The 26,853-nt window shown below is 50.5% G+C and overlaps 1 protein-coding gene across 1 annotated transcript in view; it reads left to right on the forward strand.

The window, feature by feature from the left end:
• BARX2 (BARX homeobox 2) overlaps window positions 1-13,477 on the forward strand; it is a 73,524-nt gene extending 60,047 nt beyond the window's left edge. Inside the window, exons 3-4 of the mRNA XM_077894170.1 lie at window positions 4,315-4,399; window positions 12,460-13,477. Of these exons, the coding sequence (XP_077750296.1) occupies window positions 4,315-4,399; window positions 12,460-12,726 (352 nt within the window). The 3' untranslated portion in view covers window positions 12,727-13,477. The remainder of the gene's footprint in view (window positions 1-4,314; window positions 4,400-12,459) is intronic.
• The last annotated feature ends 13,376 nt before the right edge of the window (window positions 13,478-26,853 follow it).

Consider the following 26,853-nt stretch of genomic DNA (forward strand, 5'->3'; position numbering starts at 1 on the left):
TCGATGGATAGCAAGTCAGAACCCCTTGGCTGAGAGATGAGGAGGACCTGGGTGAAAGTCCCTTCTTTAAACCCCTTTGAGATCCAGGTGAGGGGACTGTGACCCCAGCTTTACTCAGAGGCTTTAATATCTCACCTTATTTTTTTTTTAAAAAGATTTTATTTATTTATTCATGAGAGACACCGAGAGAGAGGCAGAGACCCAGACAGAGGGAGAAGCAGGCGCCATGCAGGGAGCCCGATGTGGGACTCGATCCCGGGACCCCAGGATCATGCTCTGGGCCGAAGGTGGCACTAACCACTGAGCCACCCAGCGGTCCACTCTCACCTTACTTCTTTAATTTAGTGTCTTTGCTGCAAAATATGCAAGAATGTATGTCTTCCCTTGTTCCTTCAAACTCCGGGGATCTGGAGATGGCTGAGCTAATATGTGATCCTATTTATTGGGAGGGTTTTCTAGGCCCTTTTCCTGTTCTTTTGCTCACTTGCTTGTCCCTATGAGGTTTGACCCTAGTCCCATTAAGGGGAAAGGGAAGAAAACTCAGATGCGTCTCCTAAGCTAGTTAGTAGCTGTTTGACCCAAATTTAAATGGGAGAGGAGTGTACAAATCACTGACCAAAGGGCACTCGCTTACTGATTCAGTTCCTCGAGCGCTCATCAGCTGCATGGTGGGGACTTTGCTGTGTGCAGGGCACTGTGGCAGAGGCTGTGAGTCCAGAAAGCAGGAGACAAGAGGCCTACTCTGGAGGAGATCGTAGGGAAGGACAACAGGTAGCTATGACACAGGGCACGGGTCCCGGGGCCAGGATGTTACCAAGGCCTGGAGGAGTATAGAGACAGTGCTGACTGTGCCAGGCCGGGGTTGGGAAGGCCTCTCAGAGGAGGCAGAGGAGCTCCGGTTCCACGGGGAATGGCACACACAGGCACGGAGGCCGTCTCACCGGGCGTGTGGAGGGAACTGCAAGTGGTCGGGATGTCTACAGACCGGGGCGCAACAGGAACGTGGCAGGAGACGAGGCTGGAGGTGGGAAGGCTCGGATACCTGGCCAAAGAACCCGGACTTGGTCTTCACTGGCAGCCACTGAGAGCTGGAAGGGACATGGCCAGGTTTACATTTTAGACTCGCCACCTTGGTGGCACAGTAAGTGGTTCATCTCAGGGGGAGAGGGTGGAGCAGGGGACTGGGAGGGAGTCTGGGGATCATCACTGAAGGTGGTGAGAGTGGGAACAGGGAAGGGGGGATAGGTTGGAGAACAGTTTTGAAGGTGGAATGGACAGAGTTGACGTTGGCTTGAGGAAGAGAGGAGACAGCTAGGAAGGCTGTGTCTCCTGGATGGGCCACCGCGTGGACAGGGATAGCGTGACCGAAGTTGCAAGGCCAAGGCCAGGTGGGTTTGGTGGAGGAAAGAGGGAGTTCTGTTTGGACTTGAGCATCTGGGGAGCCTTTGGCCAGACGGTGGAGATGTGGCTGGTAGCTGGGGATTGACAGAGGGCTCCCCGGGTATCAGCAGCTATTCTGGCCCCCTCAGCGGCTAGCGGGGAGCCTCGGAGAGGTGGGCGGCCAGGTGAGGCGGGTGCCTTGTTTAGGACTTGCCTGGTGGCCCACCGAAAGGGCTTCCACAGCCTGGGGAACATTCTAGGCTTACTTTCTAGAAGCCAGGGAACATTCTAACAGAAATGCTAATTCCTCCTCAAGCTCCTGGGACTTCCTGCTACCTGCCCAGGCACCTCTTAGGTGACCTACGCAGGATTGATTCACTTGCCTGGGGAGAAGGACACCATCTGGCTGGCGTGGAAGCTGCCGCCTTCCCCCGCCCTCTCCCATGTTTCTCACCTCCCTACGTGACCAGGGCCATGAGCACGGCCTCCTCCCACAGCTTTCTCCCTCTCCCCCTTCCCTGTTTGTTTCTCCAGTTCCCTAGGTGACCCCATTTAAGCGAATATGCAGGGAAGTGAGAATTTGTAACGGTGGCAGGTAATGAGAGAAAGCTGATGACAGTGAAGCCAGAGTGAGTCAGGGGTGCATTTTTCCCAAGTGAGCTAACCCCATTTGCTAAGGCAGAGCTGTGCACGGAGCCTGCCCTTGACTAATGCACCTGATGGCCTCAGGTGAACCGGGCTGGGAGGCGCAGTGGGCGCCCGGGAGGCCAGAAGCCTGGGGGGCAGCCCCTGGGTGTTTGGTTCCTAATGAACGGCTGCCTGGGAAGCAGGCTTCGTCGGTGGGGAGAGCTCAGTGCTGTTGGCGCTGGGAGTTCGCCTTCCGTCTGCTAATCCCCTTCACTGAAACTGCTGGCTCCCAGTAGCCCTTGCCCTGGGACAGCCGGATCCGTGTGAATGCACGTGTGACACAGGTTCCGAAGGGTTCTCAAGAAATTCTGTATTACTGGGGATTTAAATCGTGGGCTCTGGTTGGAGCAGGGGGCCCTGCACCTGGCAGTGCCAGCAGGTAGCACCTGGAATCTTCACTGCTGATGCCCGTTGGTCCTCCTCATGGTGCGACACTGCTCAGCGCTCCCTGGGGAGAGAAAGTTGCCACCAAGAACTGGCACCTGGGAGTCCCCATGCCTCAGGCTTAGTGGCTGCAGAGATTTGTGTGACATAAGGGACCTCAGAGCCACAAATTATAATCCTCAGAAGCCTCAGAACTGTAATCCTCAGAAATCCAGGAGTTGGGAAGTGGTGGTGAGCACCGCTCCCTGTGTCTAGGGAGCCCATCCCAAGCTGCCGCTCTGGAAGTCCAGACTGCTGCATTGAGCAGGGTTAGAGCCACAGGGTGACAGCTGATGTTGACTCGAGGAGGTGGTCCTTCCGGCCGGTGCTCAGGTAGGTCTGGGGTTCTTCTCAAGATCGGCCCACAGTAGTAGTCTTGAGGACTGAGTTCTCTGTCTCATTTAATGTGCTCCGGTCGGGTTGTTTGCTAACACCTTGTGATGTGACATCCGTGCATTAGCTCCACAAAAACCAGAGCAAGAGCTTCCCCTGGACAGATCTAACTTGTACAAAAAATATGGTGGGTGGAGGGGAGCCCCGTCCAGGAGGAGGCAGGCAAGTCGGACGGAAGTAGGTGAGAGGCTTCACCTCTCAGGCTAGGGTCATCGACCAGGGGTCAGCAAAATTTTCCTTGTATAGGACCAGAGAGAAAATAATTTCAGCTTTGTGAGCCGTTACAGTCTCTGTCACAACCACTCTACTCTGAGGCCGTAGCCTGAAAGCAGCCCGGACAGTACGCAGACCACTGGGTGTCTGTGTTCCGATAAAAACGTTCTTCACAAAAATGGGCAGCAGACAGGATTTGGCCATGGTCACCGAGGGATCCTAATCTCTCCAAGCTTCAGGTCTCTCATGCATAACATGGGTATAATTATACCCACCTCACAGTGTTGTGAAAAGAACAAATAAGACAGCGTGCGTCAGGGGCTGGGCATCAGGCCTGGGATGCCGTGGTACTGGGGAGTTGGTTGCTGTGTTACTGGAGTAGCTCCAGCCTCCCACTTCCCAGGAATGGCTTTGACATTCAGGACTTTCCAGAAGGCTACAGAGAAATGCAGAACCATGGTTAAACCAGCAGGAGAATGGGGAACAGGAGGGGGCACCGATTTAAGGTTTCTTTTGGAACCCAACATTATGACAGGTTAGGGCAGCTACAATGAATGAGCCCATCCATCAGAAAGTAGTTTTGAGCCCTTGGTCTGGATTTAGAGCATGATAGGCACTTTTGTGGACAGAAAGGAAGCCCTTGCAGTCGAGTCAGGGAGGCAGAAATGGCTCATGGGAAGCAGTTAGAGCACATTTGAGAACGTGGAGCCACCCAGGTGCTGGCTGACCAGTGGGAAGGTCCAGAGGGCATAACCTGGGGAGGTGTCATGGGGGTAAGGAGGCTTGCCTGCAAGATAGGGGGGCTTGTGCTGGATCTGGGGTGATGAGCAGGATTTTGACAAGGATGATAGGTCTTTACTTTTCCTTTCCAGTTTGGATTTGGGGTCAGAGTCCTCATTTTGTACAGGATCCCAGTAAAGACTCTTGTCAGGTCAGAAAGGGGACTTTGCAATCATGGCTGAGAAATCCTTTTTTGGGTCCAGGGTAGACAGTGAATGTTTTCAGGATGACGGCCCCAGGAGTCGGGTGTCATTGGGTTGTAGGCACCTGTTTCTTAGGTTCCCAGAGTTTCATGCATGAGATTCTTGGAAGGAAAGTAAAGCTCTTTGGGGAAGAACCAGTTTAATGGGGGAAGTCCACGCTTTGATAGCGGTGCATGGAGCTAGTCCACAGGACCCCATCTCTACTCATCCTTCCTTTGTATCTCACACCTTCTAGGTTGGACTTGGCCCAGTCTCTGGGCCTCACTCAACTGCAAGTGAAGACTTGGTATCAGAACCGTAGGATGAAGTGGAAGAAAATGGTAAGAAGGGAGAGAGGGAGGGTCCCCGTGCACCCATCATGACAGGGAAAAGTCTCACTACAGGGCTGGGAAGAAGGCAGGAGGGACCATTTGGTGGTTTGGGTTCCAGAGAGTGGAAGACCTTTCGTGCTGCTGGCTGGGAGGCAGGCCGTTGGAACGGTCAGATAAGCCATTCCTGCTGACCTGCATTTCCTGACCAGAAGGATATTCTTTTTCAGAGTTTCCTTAGAAATAAAAGAAAGCCCACAAGCTTCTCAGTTGCTAGTTTTAACCCCACCTGCTAGCCTTTTCAAAGAACTTCCTTCCCCCCTCCCACCAGTAGCTAAGAATAGAAGTCGGTGCTCTTTGTGTATAATGACATATAGGGCACATCTGTCCCTGCGGCTCTGCGTGCTGTAATGCAGGCATTCTCAAGCTTTAGTGGGTGTCAGAGTAACCTGGATTGCAGGTAAAAATGCAGAACTCTAGGCCTTCCCAAGATCCCGAGTGCAGAGGACGGTGATAGGGCTGGGAAGGCGTGTGTTAACAAGCTCCCGGGTTCCTCTGATGCTCGGGTGTAATGGCTACGGCTTCCCTAACACTGCTTCCCTACCCAGCTAATGAATCATTCCATCTTTGGTTTCTAAACGGACCTATTAGCATAAACATCTCTCTAACCAAAAAACCCCAAATATATGTCTCCAAATTTGACAGACTCCGCTTCATCATCATTCTTTTTTTTTTAAAAGAGCAAATTTGAAAAATCTGTTAAATCCAAATTTCCCAAAGTAGCTGAGTGTTTCATTGACAGTTTTGTAAACCATAGGGGAAAAGGTCAAAGCCCAGAGAAAAGGGGTGAGCTGGGAAAAGAGGGTAGAAAGCGGCCTGTTCTCTTGAGAGACCAGGTATCCTGTGAACCTGTGCCTCACTGGTGCGGACCAGGCGGGCCAGGCCTGCTTGGGTGACAGTCTCATTGGCAGACCCATCTGGTCCCAAGCCATTTTTTCCTGGTGTTCAGGGGCTGGAATATGATGGGGTTTTTTTGGTTTCGTTTTGTTTTTTTTTAAACAATGACTAAAACTGAGGTTCATCTCCCGCCCCTAGTTTTGGGAAAGTGGTAAGTTAATAGATATTTGTAATAACTAGTAGATACTGAGCCATTTTCTCAACTTTGTGCTTTTGTCCAATAATTTTTTTTTCTGAAAACTTTCATTTTTGCCATTGCCTGCTAACGATGAGAAAAATAAATACATTGTAAATTAATATTACTGGGGAAATTTTTATTTTATTTTATTTTATTTTTTTTAGAAAGCCAACAGGGCAGCATTTATTATGTTCCCGGAAGGGAATTCCTGGGAAAATCTCATCACTTCCTCTTTGGGGACCTGGGCCTGCGCGGGAAGGATGTTCAGGTGCAGGCAGCATGGCTCCCGGAGGGCGCACAGAGTGGGGCTGAGATGTCAGTACAAACACACATATGCTGGATGAATCCACAGATGTGTGTTAGCGTCTCTTGCGAACTGTGCCTCATCCCAGGCACGGTAGGAAGTGATGAAATAATATACAAGCCTGCGTCCACTGCTTTTGTGATCTCGTTGGAGGATCAAGGTCCAGAAAGCAGCCAGGGAGCACATGATGGTGGATTATGATTATCGGGTATTTGAGAAGGGTACAGGGAGAAATTGAGGGATAAATGGGATTCGATTAAATACGTAGTCATTCCAACACCTCGAGGATTGCTGAGACGCATGAACATGATGGCAGAAACCTCCCGGGGAGCTGATCTCGGAAAGAACCAGATCTGGGAGTCAGAAGCTCTGGGCCGAGTTCCCATGCCTGTCCTTCCCTGGCTGATTTTGGGCAAGTCCGCCACCCACCTCCTTCCTCGTCAATCATCATCATCGAAATCAGTGTCTCCTGAGTGGCAGAGGCATTGTTGAAATCGGTTATCAGCAATCTCTTCGTGAGTCAGATGATCAACGAACTGAAGGCTTGCCATCCCTGCCAGCACCGCCCGATGCCTGTGGGACGAGCGTGTGCCTTGGCCTCTGACGTCACTTGTTGTTCACCAGCCGCCGCGCGGCTGGCACAGGCGTGAGCTGGTTGTGGAGGGTCATCCATGTCATGTAAAGCAAAATGGGAGCAACTTAGCAGATTTACGCCCAGAGAGCATGCCACAGGCCGGCCACATTCAGCCCCCTTCGGAGGCAGGAGCGCCGAGCTCTGCGTTCACTCCAGCAGTTGCATCTTGAGCTTATGAATGGAGCACCAGGCCGCGGAGACGCCACGATAAGTCACGAGCCCGTCCACTACAAAATAAAATTAGAAAAAAGTACTCCCGTCAAGTGGGAGGAGGCCGACCTGTGGAACTAGTAAGTGTTCAGAGCAATCCGGGCCAGATGGGGTTTCCTGGGTTCAGAACCAGGGTAGAGAAAGGGAGGGCTTCCTGGAAGAGGCGCCGTCTGAACTGGTTTTGGTGGACCGAATAGGAGTGTGGCGAGCACAGGTGGCAAGGGTGTCCCGGGCGGGAGCATCCGGGGCACTGGAACTACCTCTGAAGGGCCGGAGCTCAGGGGTGCTTCCGTTGTGGGCCCCCCTTCTGACTCCGCCAGAACAGCGGGGCATTGTTGGGATCCCGATTGCCTCATATGTTTTCCTGCTAGAACTCTTTCAAGGCTATCTCTTCAAGTACTGGGAGGAAAAGAAAAAGCTAATTGGGTAATAAAGATGTCTCAAGGCTAGTAACCTAATTGGAACTGGAAAAAGATTAGCACTTGATTCTCAAGAGTTCCTCCCACGGTGGCCAAGGAGAGCGCTGCCAGAGGCCAGATAGCATCTCTGACTAGTTTTTACCGGTCAGCGTGTGTAACCTATAGCGGGTTGGGTAAATTTTGTCTTGCACATGAGGTGGGACGCTCACCCCCTCTTGCATTTCTGTTCGGCCCGGGTTCCGGGAGGACCCAGGGTGTTTCGCAACAGGCTGAACGCGCCTCAGCATTCAGGGATCTCTTTCAGCTCTCAGACACGACTCTGCGAGAGGATCCCCGTGGGTCCCAGCTTCCCGGTCACAGACTCGGGTGGGCCGCAGACCACACACCACCATCCTCTTCTGCTGCGAGTCTCCAGACAGTCGACAGTTCCATGAAGCGGCTGCTGGTTGCTTTCTGTGTGATCTGGAGCAGGTTACTTAACCTCTGTGGGCCTGTTTCCTCATGAGTAAGATGCCCAGGACCTCTGTTCCCTGTAGGGTCGTGGTCCTGTATTAGCTCGTCCCTGTAAAAGCCTGACAGCAGTGCTCGCTGCAGTGTGCAGCTGAGAAATGTTAGCTGCCATCCTCTCTTCCTCCTCCTCCTCCTCCTCCTTCTTCATTATTATTATTATTATTATTATTATTATTATTATTATTGACCTAGCCATGTAACCCATGTCTCCAGAGAACCCACACTTTTGGAGGCCGGAAAACATAGGCCGAAAATGAATTCTGCGGGCTGCTGGGGCCCTGAACCTTTCTTCTGGATGCGAGGGACCCTGGCTGTTTGCTCTTTCTTGTTCTGCACCTGCCGGGCCTGCTCCCACCCAGAGCCGTAGCACGGGGCCCCCTCTGAGGTCGCGTTGCATCTTCAGGCTGGACGGGAAGGGGTCTGTGCTGGAGAATCCGCACATGCTTTTCAGCTTCATGGAAATGGTCATCAGTGTGTCAGAGTCTCCCTGCTGCAGAGAGCTGCCGGTGAAGGCAGAGGCAAAGGGGCAGGAAGCCCTGCAGTTCAGGAGGCCGTGACACAGGGTCATGGGGTCACAGGGTCTGCAGATACATGTCAAAGTCAGGAACGACAGCAGCACATCTTACGTCCCTCTCGCTCATGATGCACCATGAGCTATTGGTAAGAGCATTGGACTCGGGTGGGCAGGGTTTTGTGTTCAAACTCAGCCCTGACCTTGGCCTCCTCTTTGGCCGTGACAGACCAACTACCTGCGCCTGCTCGGTTTCCAGTCTGAGCAATGGGGGAGGCAGGAGGTCCCTCCCTGCACTGCCTTTCCGTGCTCTGCTCTCAAACTGCCCGTCGCCCACCAGAGCACCTTGGGAAGGAAGCAGGCCTGTCCTGACATCTTTAGCAGCAGAGCATTTGAATACCTAGTGTAAGTGTTTTGGGGGGAGGAGGGGAGCTGCGGTTGGCAGCCAGCACAGCTAGTGTAAGCAGGTGGTATCGAGCTGTTTTTCCGAGAGGTGGATGACCTCAGGTGCGGTGGGATGTCTGGACTCCCCCGACCAAGGGGGACTAAATTGGCTTTAGGAATAATTTGGAAGGAGGGATCCCAGGGGGTGGGGGCACGGGGTGCATGAGAATGCGCAGCTCCTGGCATGGGACGGTGTGAGATAATTGCATGTCTCAGGTGTGCTGGGAGGCAAGGGGCCAGAGGTCGAGTGCGGGAAACAGCCAAGAGCGTAGTTATCTCCTAATTATTGCTCGCGCTGGAATGTTTTATTCCATTTAGAAAATGGTCTGATTGTTTTTCTTTTCTTTTCTTTTTTTTTTTTTTTCATGCGGTAGGAAAACAGCCAGGTGGGGTCTATCCAAGCTGTGTGGGTGGTGTTCTCTAATTGCTGGGCTGGACTTTCTTTTGCCAATTAGGTGGCTTCCTTAGACCTGCCCTTTTTTAACTTGATTACTATATGGGGCAACTTAATTTTGTATAACCTCTTTCATACCAAGTGGAGCGGCTTTCAACACGTAAACTCCGTCTTGGCACATCTGGGCACTTTCAACAGCCTGCACTCAGAGTGGAATAAAAATCAGATGCTGACTTATGTGAAAAGGAATACAGGGACGCCTTCTCCCCAGAGGTGGATCCTGTCAGCATCCGTACCTCGTTAGGTCCCCTTCGTATTGGTGCGTTAGCTGTGTGCATGGAAAGTGCAGTGGCTGAGTAGATTCCCAGCTAAAAGGAGGTGTTTATTGAGAACTTATGTGTTTCCTCACACCTTATACAAAAAAATAACTCAAAGTGAACCATGGACCTAAATGTAAAAGCTAAAACTGTAAAAGTCTTAGAAGAAAATTCAAGAGTAAATATTCACAGCCTTGGATTTGGCAAGATCCTTCAAGCACACCAAAAGCAGGGGCAAGGAAAGAGAAAATAAAGTGGACTTCCTCACACCTAAGAAGCTTTGTGCTGTGAAGGACATCACCAAGAAGGTGCACAGACAATGCAATGCACAGAATGGGAGAACACCTTGGCTAATCTTGCATCTGATAGTGGACTTGTATCCAGAACGTGTATAAAAAGCCCTTACAGCTCGGTAATTAAAAGACAACCAAATTTTCAAATGGGCGAAGGATTTGAATAGGCATCTGTCTAAAGAAGACGTATGGCTGGCCCATAAACACAGGAAAAGATGCCCATCTCCCTTAGTCATCAGGGAAATGCAACTCACAGACGTGGGATAGCACGGTCTACCCACTAGCATGGCTGTAGTCAGCAAGGCAAGTCATCAGGTATTGCTGAGGTTCCGGAGAACTGGAACCCTCATAAACTGCTCATTGGAACGTGGTGAAATCACGTTGGAAAACAGTCTGGAAGTTCCTCAAGAAAAACACAGAGTTACCATACGGCCCAGTAACTCCACTTGTAGGGATCCACCCCAAAGAAGTGAACAGATGCTTCTATATTCGTCTTCATAGCAGCACTATTCACAAAAGCCACGAAGTAGAAGCAACCCAAGTATCTATCGACTGATGAATGGGTGAATGGCATGCGGTATATTCCTATAAAGGATATTAGTTGGCCATAAAAGGGAATTGAAATATTGATAAAGGCTATGGCATGGATGACCCTTGAAAGCATTATGCTGAGTGAAAAGAAGCCAGTCTCAGAGAATGACGTACTGTGTGACTCAAGTCATATGAAATGTCCTGAGTAGGCAAATTTGTAGAGACAGAAGGCAGGTTAGTGGTTGCCTAGGGTTGGGGGGCAGGGGCTGGGGAGAAATACGGGGCAGCTGTAAATGGGTGTTGGGTTTCTTTTCGGGGGTGATGTTCTAAAGTTGGAATCTGGTGATGGTCGTACAATTCTGACTGTTCTAAAAATCACCAGATTGTCACTGAATGGATGCTGTGTATGGCATGTGAATTGTATCTCAGTAAAGCTGTTTGATAAAAGGAACTTACAGCTTATTGAGTCACTACATTCATTCTTATAATTCAACACCTGGAGGTCCTGTGCTTCTCTCAAAGGAAAGAGAGTAAGTATTGAGTGCCTGCGTCGAGCTGGTCCTAGGTTATTTGTCTGGAGCACGAAGCAAGGATAGATGGAGGGTTTATCCTCAAGGAACCTGTGTTCGACTACGGACAAGAAGACTCAGCTAGTTGTGTAACTAGCAAAAAATGTGTTTCATTCCCAATGATCTGTGCCAATCCAGGTTCTCCTGAGGCTCTTCTTACGAGCTGCCTGGAAAATCAGCAGCTACACCAGCCCAGAGTTCAGAGCCAATGGAAGAAGGGCCTGTCTGTTACATTCTAAAGCAATACATAATGCATATTTTTAAAGTTCTCCCTTTGTATGTCATGGTATTCCTGTGGACGTCACACACTGGGGTAATCAATGTGCAAGTCCTTTGAGATCCGCAAAGGCTATTTGGGGCACTGTTATTTCTCTTGCTTTATATCCTTCTGGAGGGAAAGGCTCATTGTTCAACACCAGTTATTGGATGCCTGCTGTGTGCAGGGGCTGAGTGGGAAGGACAGGCCAGTAAACAGGCAGTGACTGTGGTTTATGAAAAGTGTGTCGATGGGGGAAGTGTAAGAGCTCACAGCCTACCCGGTGGAGGGCCTTTGACTGTAGTCTTGGGAGGTCAAGGAAGGCTCCCAGGAGAAGAAGCATTCACTAAGCTGAGTTAACCAGGTGAGGAAGGTGGGAGGCCTGTTCTGGGCCGTGAAGAGGTATTATTATCTCTGTTTTGTAGATGAGGAAACTGAGGCTCAGCCTTTAAAGAACTCTCCCAGAGACAAAGCTGATTAAGTAGCAGAGTGAGAATTTAATTGAGTTATTCTCCTGTCAAAGCTAGCTGGAATGTTCTATGTCTCTACTACGGCTTTGAGCGATTCACTTGTATATTTCTTGTAACATTTTTTTTTTCTGATTCCGGAAATAACGTATATGTGATCATTGTACTAAAAAATTAGACAATGCGAAAATGCATAAAGAAAAAAAAGTAAGGGCAGCCCGGGTGGCTCAGCTGTTTAGTGCCGCCTGCAGCCCGGGGCGTGATCCTGGAGACCTGGGATGGAGTTCCACGTTGGGCTCCCTGAGCGGAGCCTGCTTCTCCCTCTGCCTGTGTCTCTGCCTCTCTCACTCTCTGTGTCTCTCCTGAATAAATAAATAAAATATTAAAAAAAAAGAAAAAAAAAGTAAAAATCATCCATGATCCTGACACGGCCAACAGGGTTGTCTGAACTGAATTCTCAGATTGCCTTTTCAGAAGGTTGTACCGATTACACGTCCACACTAGAGTATGTATTTTCCTGCTTGCTACAAATATGGTCTCTTTAACTTGTCAACTTGATAGATACTACATTCATATTTTAATTTTACTTCCTTCCTTACTGTTGAAGTTGGATTTTTAAAAATATGTTTGTGGTCATCTTATTTAAAGCCAAAATATGTGAGGCTTACTGAAAGTGCATTGAATATTTAAAGAATGAAGATGTCTTGGGGCGCCTGGGTGGCTCCGTCAGTGAAGTGTCTGCCTTCGGCTCAGGTCATGATCCTGGGGTCGAGGCCCATGGTGGGCTCCCTGCTCAGCGGGGGGGTCTGTTTCTCCCTCTGTCCCTCCCCCCACTCATGCTCACTCACTCTCTTTCTTTCCCTCACGGAAATAGTGAATAAAATCCTAAAAAAAATGTCGCTCTAAAATCATAATCATAATAAAGAATGACGATGTCTTTATACTCTAGAAGTGCCGGGTTGAAAGTACTTCTTGCAGACCCTCACTGCTGGGAAGGAATGACCTAGACGCTGTTGCATGGCAAAGTAGAGGGAGGACAGTATTTCTTGCATTTAAGGATGCTTTTTCCTCCCACCAGGTTCTGAAAGGTGGACAGGAAGCACCCACAAAACCCAAAGGTCGCCCCAAGAAGAACTCCATCCCCACATCGGAAGAGATTGAGGCTGAGGAGAAGATGAACAGCCAGGCCCAGAGCCAGGAGCGCCTCGCACCCTCCCAGGGACAGGAGGAGCTCTGTGATGCCCAGGAACCAAAAGCATGCGATGTCCCCGTGGACGGAGTAGAGCCCCCCAGCCAGCCCCAGGAGTTGCCAGTAGCCTCTTCGGAACCCCCACCATCAAGCTAAAATAAAAACTCTTTGTGGGGGAGGGAAGGGGGAGACGGGGAGGAAATGAAAAGAGGGGAGTCAGGGAGGCTAGAAAGAGATCTGCTTCCCAAAGCCTGGCAAACTCCGGGAGAAGAGACGAGCATCTCCCTGGGTGCTCAGTGGTTTCATCCCAAGCTTTTGACGAAGACTTTTGCTTGCCTTACAGGCCTTTCTCTTCCCAAAAGGCTGCTTTAGCCACGAGATGCCCTTGATGAAGGGAGACAGTGCCTTGGAACTGCCTGCCCCACCTCCACCCCCAGGTGAGGGCTGCAGGGCTCACTCTGGCGCTGGGGTGGCGGAGGACTGCCAGGCCCTCTCCCTGCCAGCCTCTGGGCAGCCAGGCATCGCAGCAGAGAGATCGTGGAGGAGCTTGGGCAGAGGGCCTGGCTTCCTTGCTGACTCAGCACTTATTTAGTAGTTCTAAAAGAGAATTTAATGTTTTTTGGTTGTTTTTTTTTTTTTTTTCCTGGGGGTGGGAGGATGGGGAGGTTGGGGCCGGTGAGGGTGGGCAAAGAAGAGTTGAGGGAAGGGCGTTCTGAGTTACTAGAATTGTTCCTGAATAAAGTTTGTTTGAAGACACGTGTGCCTTTGTACCCACTATAAGACAGGTGACCCGAGAACTGAGAAGCCTGGTTTTTCTTGCTTTATTGAGTTGCCATCTCTGAAGCTGCAAAGCAGACATGTTAAGATAACTTTTATTTTTTAATTAAAAATAAATCTTTCAAAAGGATTGGCTGTTTCGTGTCTTCTGGAGAGTATATTTAGCCCTTTCTGAATACGTCTTATGGAAAGAAAGGGCCGGAGAGGTAGCCGGGCTCCCTGGGCTTACATCCCCCCCCCCACCCCTGCTATAAAATAAGAGCTTGGTCTCTGCCCACCACCCCTCCCACCGCCTTCTGCCAAAGCAGCTCTGCTCTCAGCCACTTTACATCGTGGGCTTCCAGCTTGAAAAACTGCTTTACTTTTTTGAAGACATAATAGATGTTATGTGCTTCCAAAGTCGAAAACAAAAAGAAGTCTTGCATCCGCCCCCCCCCCCCCCCCCGCCTCGTGCCTTCCCTCCCCCTCCTCTCCCCCATCCCGCAGGACTAACCATTTTTATGGGTTTCTTGCTTTTCTTTCTTTGTTAAGTATGCATTTGGATGATGGGCTCTGCAACTCTGAACAAAAGATTTGAGAGCCGCTTGGCTAGATGTGCTCTGCAATTTTATTTATTTATTTTTTAAAAGATTTTATTTATTCATGACAGAGATAGAGAGAGGCAGAGACACAGGCAGAGGGAGAAGCAGACTCCCTGCAGGGAGCCCGATGCGGGACTCGATCCCGGGACCCCGGGGATCACACCCTGGACTGAAGGCAGGTGCTCAACTCCTGACCGCCCAGGTGCCCCTGCGATTTTAAATTTAAAACCATGTCCTTTCAGTAAGACCAGGAAAGAGGTGGGCTCCGGACTCGCCGAAGCAAGAACTCTGACTGCGCCGTGTCGTGCCCGCTGGCCCAGGGCCCGGGTCCCACCGAGGCCCCCTTTGCCAGCATCCCCGCGATGTCCTGCAAGGCACAGCGCCCACCCGCCGACTGTGAGACTGTGAGCGATCACCCAGCAAACTACCTGGTTGTGGGCTCGGGGGCCACAGACCGGCTCCCACTGTGGCCTGGACCCCGGGGCAAAGCCGGTTGCTAGCCCTGGAGAACAGACCAAGTCATGGCCTGGACGCTCACCCGGGGTGGCCGCAGCGGTGGCGCGCCTCGCAAGGCCTCCCCGTCGCTGCTGAGCTCAGCGGAAAGCAAGCGTCGTCCCGCCGCTCGGGAGTGTGCAAGGCCGCGGGTGAGGCTCCGGTGCGGCGCCTCGAGCCCCCCTGCCCCCCGGGGACAGCCCTACAGGCGGGTCCCAGGAGCCGGAGCCCACCCCCGGCCACAGGTGGGTCCCGCTGGCGACCGACTGGTCCCGCTCCTGGGCGACTGCTGTGTCCCGCTGAGCCCGGCCCAGAGGGTCTCGGCCTGTGGTTGCTGCTTCCCCGGGTGGTTTTCTCGTCTTGTCGTGGGCTCTGCTGTCCTTCCCGGAGGTGTCCCCAATGGTGACTGTTGTCGCTCGGACACACGTGCGCACAAGGTGTTCCTGAGCCTGACTCCGGCCCGGTGTCGTGGCCTGTCATCGCTGTTGCTTCTAGGGGTCGGAGGTATTTCAGTGGACGGTCTCTCCTTCTGCGTCGGGAGCTCTGAGCCCGAGGTCACCTCCGCTCAGGAGCCCTGGGCTTGGCCTCTGGCCTCAGCTCCGTGGGGCCTTGGCCTGCTCTTCCTCCACCTTCCCCTTTGCCCTCCGCTTCCCAGGACGCCTGATGGTGCCCGGACACCCAGCTCCTCGAGGTGTCTGGGGTGTGAACAGGAGGCCGTGCTCAGTGCAGCCCGGAGCGGGGCTGTCCAGCGACCTCTGACCTCCAGCTTTCCCCGCACGGAGCCCGGCCTGCTCGCTCTCGGCGGCTTCGCATGAGGCCTGCCTCTGGACCGTGGCCCCCCCAGAGTCCTCCACCTCGTGGGCCTTGCTACTCAAAGGCATCCTCTCCCTTGCCTGGCCTCCAGGGTGGCGAGCCCGTGAGGGTTCGGGGTCCTCTTGGAGGGTCTGGTCACCTGACGCTTTCTGCAGTTTTCCCGGAGAAGGGAGAGAGCCGAAGCCACCTGCCTGCGCAAGGAAGCCGGGAGACCTCGGCTTTTTGTTTTGTTTGTTTTTCTGCAGCGTCTCTGCTCTGGGCCTGGGGAATGAGTTTACAAGCACTTTGAGCAGATGCCGCCCCCTCGGGCCACGAAGTAGACTGTTTCTTCCAGTTTTATAGGACGCCTGTTAACCAGGGAGGGGTTAAGCTGTCTGTCCCCGGGTCAGGAGCCTTGCCGGGAACCAAGCTGGGGGCCAGATTCCCAGCCGGGACCTTCAGGGTTAACAGTAGCACATTGTTCCCCTCGAGGAGCTGAGGTGCTGGGGGTGGGGGACTTGCAGCATCAGGGTGCCCCACAGGTCAGCTGTGTCCTATGCTGGGACTGGGATGGGGTAGGGCGTTCCTGGCTGCAGAAGGTGAGGCCACCGTGAGCCACCGCCTCTGCTCCCACCCCCTGCATTGTCCACGTTAGAGAGCAAGGATCTCTGGAGCAGGTTCTCGACACGGGACGGGTCCAAGTGTGCGAGCCTAACCCTGGGCTTGTGTTCCGGGTCGCCGGGTCCTCTGATTTGCTGAGGGTTGGTTGAGACACAACACTCAGCCCTCGCTTGACTCAGACAATAGCCAGACAGGGCTGCGGCTGTGAGCCTGTAGTCCTCAGACCAGTCTCAACAGATCCATCAGCCACCAGCCCTCACTAGGCCGGTTCGAAGTTTTTCTCAGACTAGTGCGTTCCAGAGCTGTCCTAGCGAAGGGGTCTGGGGCCCTCCATGAGCCCCTGTCCCCTTCCTCAGAAGCTTCCAGTTCCCTGCCCTCTGCACGACCTTTCAACTCCCTGCCACCCGGCCTTGCCCCACGGCCTGGGCCGGGCCTAGGAGGCGCCTTCCTCAGTGGGCTGTGCTCCGTCAGCCGGGTCACGCGCTGTCCACTCAGCAGAAATCACGCAGGGCCCTTGCAGGACCAGATTGCAGCGCGTCCCAAGGGGGTACCCGCACCCACCCCCCCCCCCGTCCCTGTCCTGCCCGGGCCGGCCCCCGGGTCGCCGGCTGACCCTCAGGCCATCTTCTGTAGGTGCCGCCGGAATCGGACCCCCTATCACGTCCGAAGGATCTCTGAGCGGCAGGAACGACTGGGTTCCAGGGTCGAAATGTGCTTTGCAACCAGAAACGAACAAACAGAAAAAGCAAACTTGTTTCTCAGGATTTCTGTGCTGAGTTTCGGCTCCTGTTTGCCTGAAGCCCTGAGGAGCTGCTGAGGCTCTGCGCGTGGATCGGCCCCCCGCCGCCCCCCTCACCCCCTTCCCCGCGCTCTTCTGCACCGCGTGGCCTCGTGTCGCATCCCCCACGGGGAGGGGGGCCTGAGCCTCCCCTCTGCCTCTCAGATCTGCTCCGAGGGGCCTCAGCCCCAGCCGGGCCCGCACCCTGCCGACAAGGTCCTGCCCCCGACCCGCCTGGGCTCCTCTCCCCTTCACCTCCTCCTGTTCCTTAGTAACCTCACCTCCTCTCCAGTCCAACCTGTTCATTCTTCTCCACCTCTTCCTCTTAATGCTCCCTTTGTCATGAACACCGTGGACTCGTTCTGTTTTCCTATGAAGAGCCTAAAGGCCCCGAGGCTGTTTTTCGGTTTCTGTGTTCCGAGCTCCTTTTCCTGTGCTCAGGGCTCCAAAGGCCCATCCATCGGCGGGTACATGAGAGGATCTGGATGCGCCTGGGCCCTGTGGACATCTGTCCTGGGGGCCCAGGGGTCTTGGGTTCTCAGCAGGGTGGTGGGTACAGCCCACCCTCGTTGAAGCCTTGAGGCCCCAGATCTTGAAGCAGCTCTCCTGGTGGTCGGCCCCTGTTAGAGCCCCGCTCCTTGGCTCCGGGGCCTGGGGCTGCCGGCGCTTTGCAGACAAGACAGAGGGCAGAGCCAGAGGCCCTTGCTGCTGGGGAGACATTCCCTTCTCCCAGGGGAAGCAATGCTGGGCTCATTTCCCCGGGAGCCCAGACCTAGGATCAAGCCCCCCTCTCGCTCCAGTTTGCCGATTCCTTTTGGAAAAAGTATTGACGGGGCTCCGAAGAGGATGCCCCCGGGAGATTTCTCCTGGAGGAGCTCACAGGCAGCGTCGCAGGGGGCAGTTGGGGAGGAAGACGGGCCTAAACACGTTAGTCTAAAGCAAAAATTAACATCTGAAATGTCCAGACCGAAATCACAGCCGGCAGCTGGCGGTGGGTTGGTGAAGCTGTGTGACCTGATTCATGAGGTGACATGAAGTGGCCGAGGGAGGTGAATACATCCTAAAGGAACGGCTCTTGGGGCCGTGGCCGGGACGTCGTGGCATACCGCGGGACCCAGCTTTGAGGACCGCGGCCAGCTCGGAAACCTTGGGATGGGCAGGAGCTTTAGACGTCCTTTCTACCCACAGAGGGGGAGACTGGGGAAGACGTCAGGGACCTCAGAGGGGACCCCAGCTGGCCAGGGGGCAGCCCGTGGGCTGGTCCTCTGCCCTCAGGAAGCCCTCCAGGCCTCTACCTCCAGAAGCAGCATGAGCCCCAATTCAGACCCACAGGTGCTTCCTGAGCACCTGTCCTGTGCCTAGAACTGTGCTGCTGGGGGCGGGGGGCTGTGGGCAGGGAGGGGGCAGGTAGCGCGGCCCCACCGCAAGTCAGCTACAATCTTGCTAGAGAAACTACTCTAGTGAGTGTGGAGGAGCCACAGGGACCCCAGCTCGGTTCGTTCTTTCTTTTAAAGATTGCATTTATTCATGAGAGACAGAGACAGACAGAGAGAGGCAGAGACACAGGCAGAGGGAGAAGCACGCTCCCTGCAGGGAGCCCGATGCAGGACTCGATCCCGGGACCCTGAGGTCACTGCCTAGGCCAAAGGCAGACGCTCAACTGCTGAGCACCCTCCTCCCGGCAACCCACCCCCCCTCCAGCTAGGTTTCTGAGATATTTCCAGCTGGCCTTCCCTGCGAGAAGGTTCTTTTCAGGGCAAGGAAGGTGACCTGTGGACGATGCCTCCCTCGGCGTGTCACCAGGCTTGACCCACTGAGGCAGGGTTAATATCTTAAGAAGGCCCCTTGTTCACCTGGGATGGGGGGTTAGCCCTGGAACAACAGGTGTTCGCGAGTTCTCCCTGCATATGCCCCTAAACCCCGATTGTCACCCAAATCCTGGGTGGGATGGGACAGACCGAAAGCACCGGCCGTGCCCTCTGGGATCTGGGCTCGGCCTCCCCGGTCCCCCCCAGTCCCCCGCCCCCCGCCCAGGGACGCGGTGGCCTCTCCCGCGGCCTCTCCCCCCAGGCCCTACCCACCCCCCGGCTCTGTCAGCCTGTCGCCGAGAGAGGCAGGTCGACAGGGGCCAGGAGGGACCGGGCGGCCGCTGCCCGCTCAGGGGGTGGTGGTAAATCACCGTGACAGGCTCCTTTCATACCTGACCTCCTTTCTTTCCCAAACCCGCTTCCCTTCTGTTTATTTTTGTTGCAGATTTATTAGACACGCAGCTAAGTGCCCATTTAGCTCTGCAAACTGTCATCACGCCTGCTTTATGAATAAGATCATTCACTGACAAACCCTTTAAACTTTTTTTTTTAAAGCAGGTGGGGAGGCCTGGGGTAGAGGAGGAAATAGTGCCCTAGGTCAGCGGGGAGGCCAAGAACAACCGAAACCCAAGCCGCAGCCTCTCCAGAGCTCAAGAATGTAACCTGGGCGCTCAGGGTTGCCTTGAATTCACCCCGTCCGTCAAGACGGGCGTCATCCGTCCCGCAGGACTCAGGGGTCTGGGGTTCTTCCCTTTGTCTCGGCTGCCTGAGAGCAGAGCGCTCGGGCCGTGCACCTGCTCAAGGTGGTTGCCAAGGACCTCAAGATGCGTCTGGCTGCGTGCCCGCCATTTTGGGATCTGTAGACAATGGCCTTGACCCGAGCCCTCCTGGTCTGTGAGGCCTTCCCTCCAGGTGGCGTGTCTTCCCAAGCCCCTGGATCGCCCCCCGCCCCTCACACACACACACCCAGAGCTCTGCTGGAAGTAGTAGGGCTGTGTGTGGTGTCCTCACACGCCCTGGCGTATAGTCACAAGGACTGTCCACACGGTCACACGGCATCATCTCCGTACCCTGTGAAGTAGGCACTATCACCAGCCCCGTGTCAGACAAGGAGAAGCTGACACAACGTGGGGAGGTAAGTCCCCACACAAAGTTGGCCAACACAGCCGGGAGGACTTGTCATCCCTGACCTGGGCCTGTCTCAGTTCTGTCAAGGCTGAGTTGACTGAGCCTGATCTCAGGGCAGAGCAAGGAGGTAGGCCGACCCTTCGCCCCTCGGCTTCCCCCACAGGTACCTCTCCCCCCACCACCCTATTCTCCTGCTGTTGTAACCTGGGGTACCTTCCACAGCATGACCTCACGTGTAGACAGTAGACGTCAGTCTGCCCCGTGGATGTGAATGACCAAGCCCTCCATCTCCCCTCTCGTACCAGCAATGGGGCCAGGCCCCCTCCCACCCGCCCACCCTTTCTATTGTGGATCCAGAGGCTTGGCGATAGTTGTTGTACCGTGTTGTCCTTCGCAGTGACTGTGGGGCGGGATGCTAGCGCCAGGAGGAAGCCCAGAGGATGGAAGGGGCGCGTCTGAAGCACACTCACAGGACAGCATCCTCACTGCCGGATGACACGCAGCGCTAGAGGCTACTGGCCGCCAGCCCAGAACGGGAGCGGCACAAGTAGAAGCTGGAGGGTGCTTGGTAGTAGCTGCTCAGAGTGCTGAGTCCTCTGTTCTAGCTCTGAGTGCGGACGCTGCTCTTTCTCAGCAGCTCTCCGAGTGACCTCGGAGGTCACAGCCAGATCATCACGTTTCCACCCCAAGAGACCCTAGAGCCAGCCAGCCTTCCTCTTCCTGCTCCTCGCTGTCCTCCTCTTCTTCGTCTTGGCTTCTCTCTAAGCCAATTATTACTTTTTTTAATTTGAAGTTTGTGTGCAACGCAAAGAAATTCCATATAACCAAGTCACCATGAGTCACAGCATGGTTGCACAGATACGACGCACAAGCAAAGCAGATGTTCAGCGTACAAATATGAAGCAAGAAGTGGTGTTCATTTACACATACAAAAGCTTGAGATGTGTTGGAGCTGGTTGTTTTGTGTTGCTTTCTAAGGATGGCAAACATGTGCTTTTATTAAATAACCGAGGCTGTTGTGCCTGTTTGGACACTGGAACACGTGTGTGGTCATGGCAATCAATTCAATGAGTGCATATTTCTAAAAAACACACCTGCACGTAGATGCAGCTCTACAAGACTTACTTGTCAGAATCAGGCTGGTCTTATTTATTTATTTTTATTTATTTTTAATTTTTTAATTTATTTATGATAGTCACACACACAGAGAGAGAGGCAGAGACACAGGCAGAGGGAGAAGCAGGCTCCATGCACCGGGAGCCCGACGTGGGATTCGATCCTGGGTCTCCAGGATCGCACCCTGGGCCAAAGGCAGGCGCCAAACCACTGCGCCACCCAGGGATCCCCGGTCTTATTTATTTTTAAAAAGATTTTATTTATTTATTCTTGAGAGACACAGAGAGAGGCAGAGACATAGGCAGAGGGAGAAGTAGGCTCTCCACTGGGAATCAGATACGGGACTCGATCCCAGGACCCTGGGATCACGCCCTGAGCCAAAGGCCCTGAGCTCAACCACTGAGCCACCCAGGCATCCCTCAAACTGGTTTTAGGCTGTTAGGTTCTAACTATTTAAAAACACTGGCTGATACAGAATATGCTCCACAAGCAGCTAGTTGTAATTCATAACGGTGGGGAAAAAAGTATTTACAGAAATAGCAGAAGAGAATTTTTGTGAGTTTAATTCACCTGAGTCTCCAGTGGTCTATTTGCCTTATATTTTATATCTTGCAAGATTTATAAATATGTGCTCAAAATGGATCTTTTCAATTTTTACATATTACTTTAAATCTGCTGAAAAAAATACTAATTTGAAGTTATATGGGGTCATCTTGTAGCTCAAGGAATCTGATTCTTGGGGCCCCTGGGTGGCTCAGCAGTTGAGTGTCTGTCTTCAGCTCAGGGCGTGATCCTGGGGTCCTGGGATCGAGTTCTGTATTGGGATCCCCACAAGGAGCCTGCTTCTCCCTCTGCCTGTGTCTCTGCGTATCTGTGTGTGTCTCTCATGAATAAATAAATAAAATCTTAAAGAAAAAAAAAGAATCTGACTCCTTTTGGTGAATGGGACTATACAAAGGGAAATGCCCAGCTCTTCACCTTTCTAGCATAATAAGCAGGAGTCTGAACTTAAGAGCTGGGGTGGCTCTAAGTCTCTTTTTTATCTATAGGTCTCCCTCTCTTTTTTCCTCACATCCAATTTATTAGCTAATTGGACATACTGTTTCCATGAATGTTAAAAATATTGCCATCAGAATGAACTCATGATGTATATTATCTTAAAAAAAAAAAAAGAGTGTTTCCTAGCTAGCTCTACCTTTCAAAAAGACCAAGAACAATGGTTAGCCCAGTGCCAGTGGAAACTTTTGGCTCCTAGATGGTGATCTCAAAATTTTATTTTCCATTAAAAGGAACCAGGACAACTTAGAAATGATTCATTCCATTTCAGGGGCAGCGATTACATAAGGTTGATTTGGAATGTCTTGCCTTCTAGCGAAGGCAGCGAGGCTAGCAAACTTTGTTGGGTCATGTCAAAAGGATGGAGAGGCCGTAGGAGCTAACTTGAAGAAGCTTCCATTGACTACACCCAGGGCCATGCGAATGTCCATATGAACAATAATTGCAATGGATTGAAGTACATCAAATATGTATAAATCCATGTGTTCAGAATTTTAAAAATAAAACAAATTCATCGCTTTCAAAGGGGTGTTCAGAAACCAACTCATGATTTTGAAAACGGGTAAATAAAGAGAAAGCATCAAACATTTACCAAATACGAACTATTCTTCCAGGTAATGAAGTAATTGATGAGGGAAATTTCTCTGGGAAAAAAAAGTGAGCAGGAAATTATTGGTTTCAAATGTCACTATTCAGAACCTGGTGGAGTGAATGAATCTGAGCGAAGATTGCCAACGCATGCTGTATTACAGAAAGAGACACAAGTGGACAGTGTGCATAACCTGATAAAAGTGCACACCACTGCCTATGAGGGAATCTTGCAAAAGGAAAAAAATTGAATCTGAACCTGATTGAGCTCCTCTTAATGGTATCAATTTATAGGGAATAAAGGGACAATGGACATGGTAAATGATGCCCCAGTGATGGAATCAGCAAAATCCAGAGAATTTCCCCAATAGCACTTCTAAATGGGCTTTCTTAACTTCCCCCACCAAGTCACCCTCACTGTCTTACCTCAACAGTCCCACCATGAACCTTGTCGCCATCCCAAACTGACCTACCTTGAAAGTGACTAACTGAAATAGTGTACTCTCTGCTCTCTGATCACGATTTTTAGTGTTTCCCACTTAGTTCAGCCATTTCCCCTACAACCATTCCCAGATGCCGACTTCCATTCTTCTTTCCTAAAGATGTATTTATTTGTTATTTTAAAGAGAGAGAGAGAGCATGAGCGGGAGGGGCAGAGGGAAGGAGGCTCTGAAGCAGCTCCACGATGAGCGAGGAGCCAGATGTGAGGCTCGATCTTATGACCCTGAGATCATGGCCTGAGTTGAAATCATGAGTTCCGTGCTCAACCGACTGAGCCACTCAGGTGCCCCCCATTCTTCCTTTTACTAGACATATAGTGTTGCATCTGCAGTGATGCCTCCAACTTTCCACTAAAAAAGGAAGCCATTAGAAGGGACTCCCTCAACACCCTGCTACCAAAGCCACGAACCTATACCTCTGTCCCCAGCCTCTCTTTTCTTCCTCTTGTCACTGAAGAAGTGTCCCTCCACTTACGCACAATTAGATCTCGGACCTGTGTTTGGGATGCCCACCTCCAACTTTTGGAACTTTACTACACTGATTATACCTTCTCATTCTCGACTCTCTTCAACCTCCGTATCTATCACGTAAGCATTATTTTAAATAGCTTTATGGAGGCACAGTTGACGTACAATATGCTTCGCATGAAGTGTGTAATTTGACAAGTCTGATGTATGTATACACATGCAAAACCATTTACCGCAATCAAGATAGTAACCATATCCACCACCCAAAAGATTTCTACATGCCCCTTGCTAATCTCCTCCTGCCCCACTTCCCCAGGCAACCCCTGACCTGCCTTCTGTCACTGGAGATTAGTTTGTGTCTTCTGAAGATTTAGATAGATGGTATCATCCATCTGGCTTTCAGTCAGCATAACTTGTTTTGAGATTCATTCATGTTGTGTATAAATAATTTATTCTTTTTTGTTGCTAAGCAGTATTCCAAAGTATATGTCACCCCAAAACTGTTTATCCATTCACTAATTGATGGACTTTGGGGCTGTTCTGAGTTTTTGGCTACTACAAATACAGCTGATAGGAATATTAATGCACAAGTCTCTGTATGGACATCTGCTTCCGCATGAGTAAGTACCTAGGAAAGGCTGGATCATAAGGGAGCCTTATGTTTAATTTTTTAAAATTTTATTTATTTATTCATGATAGACAGAGAGAGAGAGGCAGAGACACAGGCAGAGAGAGAAGCAGGCTCCATGCAGGGAGCCCAGTGTGGGACTTGATCCCAGGTCTTCAGAATCATGCCCTGGGCTGAAGGCAGGCGCTAAACCGCTGAACCACCCAGGGATCCCCCTTTATGTTTAACTTTTAAAGGAACTGCCGAACTATTTTCCAGAGTGGTTGTACCATTTTACTTTCCTACCAGCAATGAGTAAGAGTTCCAATTCCTCTATACCCTCACCAGCACTTAAGACGGTCACTCTTGGGACAACTGGGTGGCTCAGCAGTTGAGCGTCTGCCTTCAGCTCAGGGCATGTTCCCGGGGCCTGGGATCGAGTGCTGCATCGGGCTCCTTGCGGGGAACCTGCTTCTTCTCCTGCCTATGTCCTGCCTCTCTCTGTGTGTCTCTCATGAATAAATAAATAAATAAATAAATAAATAAATAAATAAATAAATAAATTTTTTTAATACAGATTTTTAAAAAAAAGATGGTCACTCTTTTTACTTATAGTCATTCTAATAGATATGTTGTGGTTTCTCATCGTGGTTTTAATATGTATTTCCCTAATAGACAATGATGCTGATGAGCATCTTTTCCCGTGCTTGTGGTCCACGTATCTCCTTATGTGGAATGTCTACACAAACATTTTACCCATTTGAATTGGATTATTTCTTCTTCTTCTTCTTCTTCTTCTTCTTCTTCTTCTTCTTCTTCTTCTTCTTCTTCTTCTTCTTCTTCTTCTTCCTATCCTTCTCTTTCTCCTCCTCCTCCTCTTCCTCCTCCTCCTCCTCCTCCTCCTTCTTCTTCTTCTTCTTTCTTCTTCTTCTTCTTCTTCTTCTTCTTCTTCTTCTTCTTCTTCTTCTTCTTTCTTCTTCTTCTTCTATCTCTTTTATATTCTGCATACAAGTCCATTATCAGGTGTATCCTTTGCAAGTATTTTTTCTCCACTCTTTGCCTTGTCTTTTCATTATTCTCTGACAATATTTGGATAACCAGAAACTTTTAATTTTGATATCAAATTTGTCAATTTGTTCTTTTTGAATTTTGCTTTTTGTGTCATATATAAGATATTTCTGTCTAACTCAAGGTCACAGGGATTTTATCGTATGTTTTCCTATCTTATGTTTTATCCTATGTTCTTCTAGAGAAGTTTTATCATTTTAGATTTTTACCTTCAGATTTATAATCCATTATAGGTCAATTTTTGTGTGAAATGTGAAGAATGGACCAAAGTTCTTTGTCATTTCTTTAATCTTTCTCTTTTGCATATGGATAGCTAATATTTTCACAGCCATATTAAAAAATTATACTGAAGTGGAATAAGTGAGATAAATTTCTGCTTTTTTTTGTGAAAAGCAGTTGTCTGCATATGTCTGGTCTCACTCACATACATCTGGACTCACTATTCTGCTATGTTGATCTATTTTCTATCTTTATACCAATACCAAACTATATTAACTACTGTAGCTTCACAATAAGTCTCGAAATCAGTTAGCATTCACCCTTCAACTTTTTTCTTCTATTGCAAAATTTGTTTTGGTGTTTTAGGTCCTCTGCATTTCTGTATGAATGTTAGAGTCACTTTATTAATTTCTACAGAAAAGCCTGTTGAGATTTTGATCAGAAATGCATTTAACTTGGGTAGAACCAACAATTTAACAATATTTACTATCCCCACCCATGACCAAGGCATACTTCTCCGTTTATTTAGGTCTTCTTTAATTTCTTTCAGCAATGTTTTCTCATTTTTAGTGGGCAAGTCTGTCCTATTGTTAGTCGGATTTCTCCCTAAGTATTTTATAATCTGATACTATTGTAAAAAGTCAGCATTCTGCTAAACACCGAAGGGAATAATCTTCAACTTCCCAGGATTCTCCCTGGGGGCAGTGTTATCCTTTTTTGGTACTCTGTCCTGCAAAGTGGCCTTGGTCTCCCTGAACCTTTGGCTTTGTCTGTTCAAAGGGAGACAGCAAGTCTACCAAGTGTTGCCTGAATTCCCTGTCCATGAGCCACAGCCTGGAAACTCTCTCAAGGCAGTGAACTGGGGCAACCTTATGGCTTGGCTCATTTATTTCCCATCTCTCAGGGCAATCTCTGTCCTTGTTTCCTATAATTTGTTTCAAGTATTTTACCCGGTGGTTGTTGTTTCAGGCAGAGGGTCAATCTGGTCACTGTGACTCCATCTTGGGCAGAAGCAGAAATCTATCTCATAAATATTTAAATATCAACTCTCCCATTTTAAGAAACAATCAACATTTAAAAATATTTCTTCATCCTCAGCTACTGCCTTTTTTTCCTCCTCCAGCCATGTTTCCTGGAAAAGTTGTCTGTATTCCATTTCTTTACTCAGTGGACTCCAATCTAGCTTTTGTTCTCCCTTCACTAAAGCAAATGTTTGTTTTGTTTTGTTTTTAAGTTTATTTAAGTAATCTCGACACCCAATGTGGGACTCCAACTCAGTCCCGAGATCAGAAGCAGCATGCTCTTCCCACTAAGGCAGCCAGGTGCCCCGAAGCAGTTTTTAAATTAAGAAGAGCTAAGACTTTTATGTCTCTAAAGCTGGTGAACAAGTCTCAGGATTCATCTTACTTGGCCTTTCCATCTATTTGACTATTCCCTCATCTCTGGATCCTCTCTGTCTGGATTTGATAACACCATGTTCTTCCACTCTCCCTCTTTTGACATCTCTTTCATGGGTTCCTTTGTAGGTTCATCCTCATCTATCAAGGCCAGTAAATTCTTGCATCTCTCTAGGTTCTACGTAGACCTCCTATTTTCTCTATGATCTATATTGCCTCCCTGGTCCTTAAAGACTTTGGCTGTCTCTCTTTTGACCTTAAACTTTCTAGTTGGGTTCTACTTTCCA

The sequence above is a fragment of the Canis aureus genome, chromosome 3, assembly GCF_053574225.1.
Source record: "Canis aureus isolate CA01 chromosome 3, VMU_Caureus_v.1.0, whole genome shotgun sequence".
NCBI lineage: Eukaryota > Metazoa > Chordata > Mammalia > Carnivora > Canidae > Canis > Canis aureus.